Consider the following 12720-nt stretch of genomic DNA (forward strand, 5'->3'; position numbering starts at 1 on the left):
AAGGTGGAGGAAGGGCTAATTCCCTCTCTGCTGCCCTCTGACTTACTCCTGGTTCTCAGGCCTCAGACTGGGATTTAAATTACACCATTGTCCCCACCCCCTTCTCAGGCCTTTGGATTCAGACTGAATTATACTGCAGGCTTTCCTGGGTCTCCAGGTTGCAGACAGCAGATCCTGGGACTTCTCAGCCTCTGTAATCATGACGGCCAATTCCCCTAATAAATCTCCTCTTATCTCTCCTCTCTCTCTCTCTCCCTCCGTCTCTCTCTCTCTCTCTCTCTCTACATATATATATGTATATACATCCCCACATATATTTATTTACTTATTTATATTTATATCCCATTGGTTCTGTTTTTCTGGAGAACCCTAATACAGTTAGTTACAACTGTAACTAACTAAGAGTGGAATATTCAATAAATACAAAAAATAGCGTTTGGGACAAATGGCTCCCCATATGGAAAAATAAAATTGTGTCATATGCCATATATAAACATAAATTCCAGATGGATTAAGGGGCTAATTTTTTTAAAGGTACAAAAGCATTATAAAAACACAAAAATTATTAATTGTGGAGTTTTTCTTAAGCAAGACACATAATGCAGAAGCCATAAAGGAATAGATTGTGAGATTTATCTAAAATGAAAATCCAAAATTTAAATTAAGTAAAGGACATCATAAGCAAAGTTAAATGACACGGGATACAGAAAAGAAAATACAAATCAAGAAAAAAAGGCGAACCACTCACTAGAAAAATAGGCAAAAGCTGTACATTGAATGGGCAATAAATACCTACAAGAAGATTCTCAACCTCACTGGTAATGAGGGAAACCCAGATTAAAGAGTTATTTTTTCTTTCATCAGACTGTCAAAAGCAAAATGAAAAAACCCTGATATATTACCTTGTCTTTTTCATTTATGCCACTGGTGGAAGGGTACATTGGTAAAGTCTTTCAGAGGGCGATTCAGTGGAATCCATCAACATTAAAAGTTAACTCCCTTTAACTCAGCACTTCACTTCTGAGAATCTGCCCTTCTGAATATCTACGTACGTGCACGTAAAAGGATGTGTGGTCCATCACCAGAACTGTGAAATCTAGCACTGTCCATCCCAACCAAAATGCCTCTGTGTGTCCTGTCATGCAAGCATCCTCAAGACCTCAATTCATTTTAATCAGGGGAAAAACAAATCGTGTCAACAATTACCCATTTCTGTAAAACTGAAAGAAACCACACACATACAGTTGCACGTATGTGATACGTGTAGGTAAATGTCTAGAGAAAGGGCTATAAGAACATACGCCAATCTGGGAGGTGGTGGAGAGAGATGATGACTTGTGTCAAAGAGGATGTTCATATTTTCTTCCAGGACTTTGGTGCTGCTTGACTGACTCACACTGCAAGTAGCGGGAGAAGGTTTAAAAAGTAAACTGTTCCATAGCACACAGAGCAGTGTTCCCAACTGCCACTTGCAAAGGAAGGGGGTGTTTTCAGAACTTAGAGCCACCCCTTTCTAGATCCCTCCCCTAGCGCAGTCTGGGTTGGGAGTTGTTCTCAGGGCTCTATGAACTGGGCGTCTATCCTTGTGGACACGAGTGAGCCAGGCTCTGAGTGGGCATAAGACTCCACGCATGAACACCCCAGTCATTTCCCTTAACCAGGATGTTTCACCCCTTCCCCGCTGGACCCCGATGGCCCAGTGCTTCCACCCACCCACCCTGCTGCATCTCAAACCCAAGGCTGGCCTTTTTTAGGAGTAGTGAAACAAGTCCCGATGATGGTAGTTTCTGGGCCTGAAATTTGTCTCCCGGAGGAGAGTAAGGTCAACCACAGTGACAAGCAAAACCAAGTGCGGGGGCAGTGGGTGGAGCAGGATGACGACTGTGGCCTTCATTTCCTCCAGGCAAAGAAACCTCAGAAGCCTGAGGTCAGGGCTTCCCAGCATTTTCACACTGAGGCTTATTGGGATATTTCAAAAGTTACCACCCGTACCCTGACCCAGGAGGGAGAGGGGACTCCTTCTTCAGAGATTGGTTGGGTGTTGTGTTAGACCAAGTACCCTGCAGAGATAGGAGAGACTGGGAACTGATTCCCCCTCTGGGGAGTTAAACTGTTGGGAAGTCAAAATTTTCATCTTCTTCAGAAGTTAACATTTGAGTGTAGATTTGAACAGGTGAAGGATGAAGCCATGTGGATGTCAGAAGGAAGAGCATTCCAGGTACAGGGAACAGCAGTGCAAAGGCCCTGAGGTAGGATCACGTCTGATGCATTGGAAGTACAGCAAGGAAGCCACTATGGCTGGAGCTAAGTGAGTAGGGGAAGAGTAGAAGAAGACTGGAGTGGACAGGAAGGGAGGAAGGTGAAGAATGAGAACTGCCTTGACATCTGGTAAGGACTTTGCCTTTTATTCTAGATGAATTAGGGAGCCATTGGCAGTCTAAGAGGCAGGGAGTGACTTGATCCAGCTAAGGTTTAACAGGATGGCCCTGGCTGCTGTGTTGAGAACAGACTAAAGGAATAAGGGGAAAGCAGGGGGTCAGTGAAGCGGCAACTGAAGTAGTCCAAAAGAGAGATGGTAGAGCTGAGATTTTCTTGACAGAGTGGCCGGCATCACTTGGAGGGCCCGTGATACTCTTTGGGGGACAGGGACTCCTTAGAACAAGTGATGCAATGTGCATACCACTTCTCTGTGTGTTGCTACCCCTTGAAGTTGTTACTGCTGTTAGTCTGGGGTGGGGCCTAGGAGTTAGCATTTTTGCATGTTCCCAGGTGATACTACTACCGGTCTGGGAACATTGACAACCACTAGCTTTTTCTTCCTAGCACTGATGAAAATGTGCAATTGATGTTTATCATACCTCCTCAAGGAAGCTCCTTTGTCACCCCTGCGTCCCAGGGCCAACCATGATACCTGGCATTAATGTCTTGAGCTTGGCTCTGCGCCAGGCATGGTGGTACCTGGAATGAAGGTCTTGAGGATCCCTGGTCTGAATGGTTGGAGATAACTGGTGATGAAATTTCCAGGAAGTGGTCATTAGAGGGAAGAGGTTAATTATAATAACAACAATGGATGTGACACTCACCCATTCCGGTGTCTGCCTAGGTGTTTTACTGACATCTTCTCCAATTAAATCCTGGAAAAGCCTTGTGAATCTGGCATTATCCCCCTTATTTTATAAATGAGGAAACCAGAGGCTCAGAGAGTTTAAGTAATTTTCCCAAGGTCACACCACTAACAAGTACCAGAGCCCAGCCAGGCCTGACTGCCAGACAGTTCTGTGCTCTGCTGACACCACACTCTCCCTCAAGAAGTCACTGGTAAGAGGAGATTGCCTTGGAGACAGGGGCTTCCTTACATGGGGACTGTGAGTCATTTTTAAAAATGCCGGGAAGATGCCATCCTTTAAAAAAAACTCCTACTGTCTGAATTGAAACCCTGTTGACACAGCACATTACCAGCCCCAAGCCCTTTTTTTTTTTTTTTTTTTGCGGTACGCGGGCCTCTCACTGCTGTGGCCTCTCCCGTGGCGGAGCACAGGCTCCAGACGCGCAGGCTCAGCGGCCACGGCTCACGGGCCCAGCCGCTCTGCGGCATGAGGGATCCTCCCGGACCTGGGCACGAACCCGTGTGCCCTGCATCGGCAGGCGGACTCTCAACCACTGCGCCACCAGGGAAGCCCCCCAAGCCCTTCTTGACAGAGCCCTGGTCCCCTAATAAGTAGCAGTGGCTGCACCAAGAGAAGTATTTTTGCTGACCTTTGTGGCTTTATCGTTCTCAGGTGGAGCACTTTTCCTCAGCCCTCACCCTCTTCTCAGCTTCCTCCTGTAGAATGATGGGCACAGTATTCTGCGCTGGGGAGTCGCTTGACAAATCGAGGCCGGTTTATCTCTAAACGCAATCCATCACTCTCAGTAGAGGAGAAATCAAGTTCCAGGACTTCCCGCCTCATCAGCCCGGCTCTTCCGCCACCCACCCCAGAGGATAAAAATAACAGCCTCCCAGGGCCTCACTGCTCTTGGCGGCAACTGTGCACTGAAGCTGGGCCTGGCCGGGAGCAGCTGTTCCCAGAGGCACAGGCCTGGTGGGAGGCATAGGGTCAGGGCAGGGACCTGCCCACAGGGGCTAGGTGACCCGGGCCTGGCCGGGATGCTTGGAAACCTCACGAAGAGAGGCGGCACCTGGAGCAGGTTCGACCGCGACACGTCAATAAATACATCATGAGGTGCACCAGCTCGCTGGTCGGCCTTTAAAAGAGACGAGGTGTATCCGTGATTCTTAACGTCTTTCAGGGACAAGGACTCCCTAGAACAAATGAGGAGATATACATATCACTTCTCTGTGTGTGCTCAAGCCTACACACAGCACACACTGAGAGACAGACACACACTTTTGCACACAACTTCATATTGTGGGGGGAGCTGTCAAAGTCCAGCATGGACCACGGGTTGACAGCCCCAAATTCAGGTTGATTATAGAGACGCAAAACGATTATAAAAAATAAAAATTTGTAATGGGTAGGAGGAATAAGGTTAAAGTTTGCTCAGCAAGATCTTGGAAAATAAAAGTATATAGTATACATCCATCGAAACAGACACAGAAATGTTAATGTTGACCTCCGTTGGTAGGATAAAAGGTCTTTTCTCTTTTTCTCTCCAAATAAAAAGCATGTTTCTCTTTTGCCATCAGAGCGGCCGCATCCAGGCATTTCCCTGAATCTGGAAGCTTACTCGGCTGCAGGCGCGGCCCGGGCCTGCCTGCCTGGACCCTCCATCCCGGGCGGGGGTGTGTGTGTTACAGACAATAGACAAGCAAACATCAGGCTGGTGACAACGTGGGGGCGGGGACGGGCTCCTTTACAGGGTGACCGTGGAGCCCTTCGCCTTCAGAGGACCTGGGAACCCAAAGCGCTACTCGCCGGGTTCGGGCCCGCACGGAGGAGGCGGTGCGTGCGTGCGCGCTCTCGAGGCGGCGGCGGCGCGCGCGCGCGCGCCACCGCGGCCCGCCTCCCGCAGCGGAAGATGCGGCCGAGGAGGCGGCGGCGGCGGCGGCGCGCTCCGGCGGTCTGAAGCGGCGGCAAGCTGCCACGGGCCGGCGGCGCGATGAGCTGGGCGGCCGCCCCCGGCTCGGGGCTGTGAGGGGCTCGGGGCCGGGGGTGGGCGGCGGCGGCGCGGCGGACGGCCCACGCTTCTCCTTGGCGGCGGCGGCGGCGGTGGCCATGCGCAGGACGGCGCGGCAGGGGCCGCCGGGCCGGGGCCGCCTCCCTTGGACCCGCGGCCTGAGGGCCCCGCCGCCGCCGCTGCTGCTCCTGCTCGCGCTGCTGCCGCTGCTGCTCGCACCAGGCGCCGCCGCCGCCCCTGCCCCGAGGCCACCGGCGCTGCCTCCCGCGTCCGCGGGGCCCAGCGTGAGCCTCTACCTGAGCGAGGACGAGGTGCGCCGGCTTATCGGTGAGTGGGGCCGCCTGCGCCGGGGTGGGCAGGTAGGGTCGGGCCCCGGTGCTTCCGGCCGCCGGCGGCCCAGTCCGCGCGACCTGGACCGCGGGCGGGCAGGCCCCAGCGCCCCGGGTCGCCTCTGGGCCCCGGCCTTTGCCTGCCTTGCTGGCCGGGAGGTGTGGTCCCTGCCCGGCCCCCGCCCTGGGCCAGCCTTCCGGCCTCCCCCGCACGCCGCGGAAAGACCCGGGGACCCCTCGGCCCCCGGCGATCCACCCCATTCCAGCCTGCTTACAGCCTCTTTAGCCTTTCGCCTTATTCCCTGGAGGCAGACTCTTCTTCCCTGCCGCTCCAAGTTTCTTTGACCTTTCCTCAACGTGTCACTCTAGGGCCCTGGATTTTGGATACTCGAAATCCACGTTTTATTTAGGTTAAATCTGCTGTGGTTTTGATGCCCCAGTAGGGGCCACACTACGGTGCTTATACTTTCTGGTTATCTTAGTTTTTTGTTTTGTTTTGTTTTTAAATGAGAGCCAGAGATTGGTTATAAGGGCACTTCATGTTCGTGGCAGTCTCCAAATCTTGGGACCGATAAGCGTAGTTTACAATAGTGAATGAATCTCCAGGTAGCCGACCTTTTAGCTTCTTCAGTACCTTTTTAGTTCTTGTCTTGGATATGTTGGAGTTTGGACTGATTCTGAATTTCTGGGCCACTCTTCTACTTAGAATACCTTGTAAGAAAAGGAGAACTTGGCTTTGGGTCAGTTGGTGGTTCTGTGCTACCTAAGTAGCTTTGTCATTGGGGAATTAATTTGAAAAATGTGACTTTGTGTATTCTGGAAATGACCCCTTAGAGGAAGGTATGATAGAAATGGCCCCAAATGGGAAGTCTTTGGTAGTTGCAGATAGCTAGACATTCACTTTCTTTTGTGTATTATGGGCCAGAAAACCACATTTTTTTCATCTTTATTTCATCTCAGATTTGTGGTGCATCTAAGTGTTTGAGGGGAAAAATTATTCTTTTAAGCATCCATTAGCTGTCATTTTATTCAATTTTTTTTTGTTATAAGACTTTCTTGAGGTCTACTGAAGTCCACTCAGTGTTAAAATGGAACTGCTTTTAAGCAGGCTGTTTAGACATTGTTATATATACGGGTTTGTCCCCTTTAACCAAAGAATGCTGTTTTTGTAATGTCCTGCCGTTCTATAATCTTCTTTTTAGTCTAGTGGAATTAGCTGAATTTAACTTAGCTAAGTTAAAGCAGCAAATTGGATTAGTACTTGAAACAAGACTAGGTTAGGAAAAATAATGAATGCTTATAAATTGACTCATAACCTTAATTTAAAAAATATTAATGTATTATGCATGGTTTTGTAAAGGTTTTTTGGTTAAAAGCGTGTATATAATTTGTGACTTTGTTTACATGTAAGAAACCAATTGAGGTAGGGGACATGGCACAACCAGAGGCTGACATTGATTGAGTGCCTGCCATATACTTCCTCCTACATGTTTTATACACATTATTTCCTCTCATTTTCTTGTGACCCAGTGAGGTGGATATCATTATTCCTCTTTTAGAGATGAGGAAAGTGAGACTTTAATTTGCTCAAGGTCACACATTTAATAATCTTTTTAAAAAAATAATCAAACATAGTGTTGACACAGACCACAACAAGTTTCAAGTTGCAAGTTTCATTGAATGAAATAAAGGTATTTATTTAGAAGTTTGATTATGGCATGGTGGAAAAGAGGTCATTGCTAATTAATACTTGAAATGATGTATTTGTTACCTGATTGATGAGCATCCGGTTTGTGCCCAGGAATGAGCTGTTGGGAAGAGGGGATGGAGGAGTTCCTCACTGATCAACCTTCGTCCACCTCTGGGACAAGGGGAGCCTTCAGCAGTATTTTCTCTAATGCAAACAGAGTTGACCTGTTACAGTAGGTCTCTTGACTCTCCATCCTGCCAGATCCAGGTCCTCTCCTTCCTTCCATCTTCCTCATCTATTCTGACTTTATTTTTTGGCTGCCCCTGTCTGGGGAAGAACAGTTGGGTGGGGCTGAGATGTATACCAGGCATACTGATTTCTCAGAATGCAGTTTCCCACAGGAACTCTTCTGCTTATGGTGTTTAAGACTACTTGAAATACTTTGTACCATGTTTTTGTATCATTATGGGTTAAATGCCTTCTGAAAGCTGACTTGGGAAACTAACCATCACTTTATAATATTTCTAAGACAATGAATTTGCAATTCCAAGTATGAAACTTATAAATGAAGTTGGTAGTGACATCTTTATAAATTGAACCGATTGTTCTTGACATGAGAATAAGTTGTTTTAATCCAATTCATATATGCACATAGTTAAAAAAAGAAATCAAATAGTGCTAAAAGACCTCAAATGAAAAAACAGCAGTCTTCTGCCTTTGGCCTTTTTTATCCTCCAGGCCCTAGTTTCCAGTGGAAGCTACTATCCCAAGCTAGCTCTTTTTTTCCTGTTTTTTTTTACTTTTCGTATTTTGAAATCAATGTAGAATAAGCATTTCACTTCCTAGTATCATAACTGAGCAGTTGCCCTCTTCTCTTGCCCAAACCCCCCAATATCGTTACATCATTTTTGGTAAAACCAGCAGTCTGTATTTAGATTATTGTGTATATATTTATATTGTAAATTTTTATTATACATTATTATATGTATACATGTACATATACATACACACACACACATATATAAACTCACTTGTGAGTTAAATAGTGACCCATGGTTATGTTTTCTTCTCCTGTATGTTATTGTTTTTCCTGGAGCAAATAAGTGACTTATAAACTTTTTGAGTCTTTTCTGTATCTATGGCTGCATTCTCTCATATACTCCAAGAAATATATTAAATGCCTTTTGATATTTTTTTTCCAGGTAACACATCAAATCATCTATCACCTTCACTTGGTTTCCTCTTAGCGACTCCCTGCTTTGGAGCCTTCCATCCTCTTCTTCCAATCTGGACAGTAGGATTATTTTTCCTGCACATTCTGTACCCTTCTCTCCTGTCTTGGAGCCTCAGTTCCCTGGATCTTCTGTCTTCCTTTTTCTTTGTTTGCTTCATTTTGCTGAAGTATATCCTCAGTAGCTTACTGAGAAGGGTTGCATGGGAGGTAAATAATTTGAAGCCTTACATGTCTGAAGGTGTCTATCCTATCCTCATGCTTTATAGGTGATTTGGCTGAATTTAGAATATTAGACAGAAAAAATATATATTTTTTCACGATTTTCGGTGGCATTTTTACACAGTTTTTTGGCTTTAAGGGTTTCTGATGAAAATCCAAAATCATTCTGATTCCTTGTTGTTGTTGTTGTTGTTTTTGGTTGTTGTTGTTTGTTTGTTTTCTGTTTTTTGCACTTAGGGTCTTTGTCTTTAAAAAAATTCTGTAATTTTATCAGCTTCTGTGTGGGTCCTTCCTTCTGTTTGTGGTCCCTCTAGTCTTAGTGAGCCCTTTCAATCTAGAGACTCATATCCTTCAGTTTTCAAAAATGTCTGTTACTTCTGATAATTTCCTACCCATCACTTTTGTTTGTTTGTTTCTGAGATATCTACTGGTTTGGTTATTGAATCTTCTGGAATTGATCTTCAGATACTCAACATATGTTGCCTCTTATTTATATCTCTATGTTTGGAGGTGGGAAGAGGGGGAAATTTTCTCAATTTTTGTCTTCCAAGCTCTTTTATTTTTAAAATTTTAATGATGATTTTAAATTTTAGAACTTTTTGTTCTCTGTTTCCATTTCCATTTCATTTTATTCTAATTTTATGGATGTATTATCTTCACTTATCTTTGAGGCATGTGTTTGTTGTTTTTAATTTTTTCTGTATGTTTAACATTTTAAAAATATTTCTTCTGCTTCCTCCAATGTGCCTGTTCATTTCAGAGTTCTTTTTCTGTTCATTTAGATAGTATCTGTTGATCCTTGGCTGTCTATAATTAAGAGTGAGATGCTGTAAAGTTGATTAGGGGAGGGCAAGCTTGTGGGTGGGTAGGTGGGTGGTCTACTGGCCTCCCTTGGAATGTGGGTGAACGTTTCATTGGGAGCCCCCCGCGCACACACATATCAACACCTTCACATCTTCTTTGGGACTGGTCAGTGTCTGCAGAGAAGACACCTGCAGTCTCCTGCCTCTGGTGTGCTTGGTGGTACACCAGCCTCTGTGGTTCATTTTCTTCAGAAAAACTTCGGGTCTCTTGCTGGACCTGGGGGCCCAACTGCTTTGAATGCCCCTCATCAGAGGCTCCCCCTTTGACAGGCCAGAGCCTCAGGCCAGCCTTTGGTGGCCCTTGTTGCGTCCAGGACTGAGTCCCTCCAGAGGTCCTGCGAGGCAGTGACCACTCCTTCAACTGCTCCCCATCTTGCAAAAGTTTGTTGAAATATATGTTGCGTTGTCTTCTTTCCCTGTCTGTGTTTGTGGTTTAATGTCTGTGACTTCATTACTGTCATTTTAGAGGAGTCCTAGGAGGATGGGGGTAAAGGCAAGTGGTCATTCTACAATGTGTAAATGGTTGGGCTTTGACTGTTGAAGAGCTGGTGATGTGTAGTTTTTTGGTACTAACAGTACTAGGAAGAGTAGTGGTGGTGGTCACAGAAATAAATGGTTGACACTTGAATTTAGAGTGTGGCTGATGTGTGGCAGTCTTTTGCCTGTGTCAGGTACAAAGGTAATCCCTGTTCTGGGTGTGTCTTGTTACTTCCATAATATAGATGAGGAAACAGATTTGCAGGAAGTATGTAACTAGCTCATTCCTTGGGTAGTAGGGCATGCAGTCTTGATGGAAGTCGATCGGTATAGAGACTCCAAAAGCCTCAGAAGCTTTATGTGGCATCCCTGTGTCCCCAGGCCCTGCTTAGGCTGCAGGGTAGGCATCCATTTCTCCATTTTACTGGTGAAGACTGATCTGGGGCCCTTTGGGCAGTGAGTCGAGGGCCAGGTCTTGACTCAGTCTGGAATCCATATTGCCTCTTTGTCAGCTCTGGAGGAGCTGTGATTGACCAAAATGCTTGAGGAGTAGAATCGGCAAGCCTGCTGCTACATGTGCTCATTTGTGGTCTTGAGTATTACCTGCATTCTCTCCTGTTCTCTCTCTACTTGATAAGTCTAATAGCTGAGTTCCCTGCAAGTCCAGAGCTGGTGAAATCAGTCTGTGGCTGGGGCAGTACTAGGGGTGTAGGAACAAAATGCTGATGGGTGGGGGGTATGATATAAACTGGTCATGGCGGCGGTGATGGTGGTGATAGGGAATCTGTAGGAGTCAGGGAGACTTCTGAGAATAGACTCCGCCTCACACCAATTAGAACTTCACTTTGGATAACTTGCCTCTCCGTTAAAATAAATATCCTCTGAAAGAGTTAAGCGTTGTTCACATCTTTTTAAAAATCAGTTCAATACTAGTTGAGATCATTGCTCCCCAAATCAGTCCAGTAAAAATTTTTGAAGCCCAACCAAGTACCATATATTGTGGTAGAAAATGGCAATTCAGAATTACTGAATTCCTTTTCTTGAAGAACTCAAAATTTCGTAGGGGAGACTAACAGTTGTATCTACAACTATAACACTGAGATAAGAGTTATACTGCTGACTGATATAAGTTGTTGTGGGAATGATTACTTTTGACTGTAGAAGGAGGGGGAGTGGAGAGGCTTAGGGGCTTTCAGGAATGTGTTCCAGGAAAGGAGACATTTGAGCCTCATCTTGAAGGATGAACTTGAAAGACAGAAAAGAGGAGCATTTCATGTCAGGCAGAGAAAATAGCGCGGACAAAGCCATAGCTGTATGGAAGCAGATGTGTGTGAATTCAAGGGGTAGGCCAAGGTGAGAAAATTTGGCAAAACCAGGGAGTGGCAGAATATAAAGCTGGGAGGTAGGTTGAAATTGGGTTAGGAATTTGAAGTTTATTTTATAGGTAACGAGGAGCTGTTTAACTTAGGAAAGGAGAGTATACAGATAGGACTGGGTTCTCGAAAAGACAGCTTCGGCCCCAGTGAAAAGGGTGGCTTGAAGACTGAAAGGCTGGCTCTGGGAAATGACACAGAGTCAGCCTTGTGCTGGTAAGAGGAATCAACTAGGGCAGTTGAGGGGGGGGTGGGATGGATTTGTGAGGAATCTTCTGGGAGCTTGGAGAAGACTTAGCAGAGGGCACCTCAGGGCTAAAGAAGAGGGAGGAGTCACAGAGGAATCGGAGTTTCAGATTTGGGCAGCTGAACTGAAGGACTCTTTTTGGGAAATGGTCGAGGAAAAAGAAAGATGAGATGAGCCACGTGTTCCTCTCCTCCCAGCGCCTCTCTTCCTCTTCAACCTCAGGCCAAGTGTTTGGGGGAGGGCAGTGGGGGTGTCCTCTCTGCTGCTGTCTGGCATATCCTGCCACTGCCCAGACTTTGAGGAGGTGGGTGCTGGTGGAGGTGGTTAGCACCTTGCAGCACACTCAATCCTGGGCCTTCGGGTAGGGTTGGTGGCATTGATGCAGCATGAATTTGAATCCATGTGTTCTTCACTGGGAGAGCAAGACTGAGACATTGTGCAATTGTGGGTTTTGAGGGTTTTTTTTTCCTTCTTCATGCTACACGTGTGGGAGAACTCTGTCCAGTTATGGCTAACCTGTCCCCTATGAGTCATATCCTGAGTTGACTAGTCAGTTCTGAAGGTGCTGCCTGAATCACTGTTTGGATTTTAAGGATCATTTTAGAAACAAATGAAACATGTGGGTATTTTTTTGAGCATCACACATTGAGAAGTTCCACAGCATTACTTTTGGGGTTTTAACACAGTTATGCCAGTGTTCTGAAAACACTTGCCAGCTATACATACTAAAACAAAACAAACCAAAAACTTGACATGAAGTAGAGCCATTAGCTACTCTGAAATTATATTCTGCTTAAAAGTGCGCTTTTTTGTGTTACTGTCGAGGTACATCAAGTACAGTGTTTTCTAATCAAGATGTTATTAAACAGCTTTCATTTATGTAGGACCTCTAGAAATGTGGTGTGCCAAAACAAATGTGTGTATTGCTGAATTAATTAATAAACACTTATTAATTGATTCTTCTTAACTGTGCCCAGCAAGTGACAGTGCTGAGTGGTAGAATATTTCTGAAAAGTAATTTAATAGGTCCAATTCTTGTTCATAAGACAAGATATGTTGTGTCTTGCTCATAAATAATGAACATGTTCTTATATAAATGTCTTGCTCTGTGTCAACTATTTCACATATTTTCTTTTATTTTATCAACCACTGGAAATAGAGGGCATTGGC

The 12720-nt window shown here is 45.6% G+C and overlaps 1 protein-coding gene across 2 annotated transcripts in view; it reads left to right on the forward strand.

Moving 5' to 3' along the window:
- Positions 1-5039: 5039 nt before the first annotated feature.
- The window catches only part of RYK (receptor like tyrosine kinase), a 90551-nt gene continuing 82870 nt past the window's right edge, over positions 5040-12720 (forward strand). The window contains exon 1 of one of the 2 annotated variants that reach the window (XM_081234374.1): positions 5040-5445. In XM_081234374.1, coding sequence (XP_081090500.1) covers positions 5217-5445 — 229 coding nt within the window. In that variant the 5' untranslated portion in view covers positions 5040-5216. The remainder of the gene's footprint in view (positions 5446-12720) is intronic. The other variant, XM_081234375.1, reaches the window with a different exon arrangement.

This window comes from Mesoplodon bidens, assembly GCF_964165515.1.
Source record: "Mesoplodon bidens genome assembly, chromosome: 5".
NCBI classification, from domain to species: domain Eukaryota; kingdom Metazoa; phylum Chordata; class Mammalia; order Artiodactyla; family Ziphiidae; genus Mesoplodon; species Mesoplodon bidens.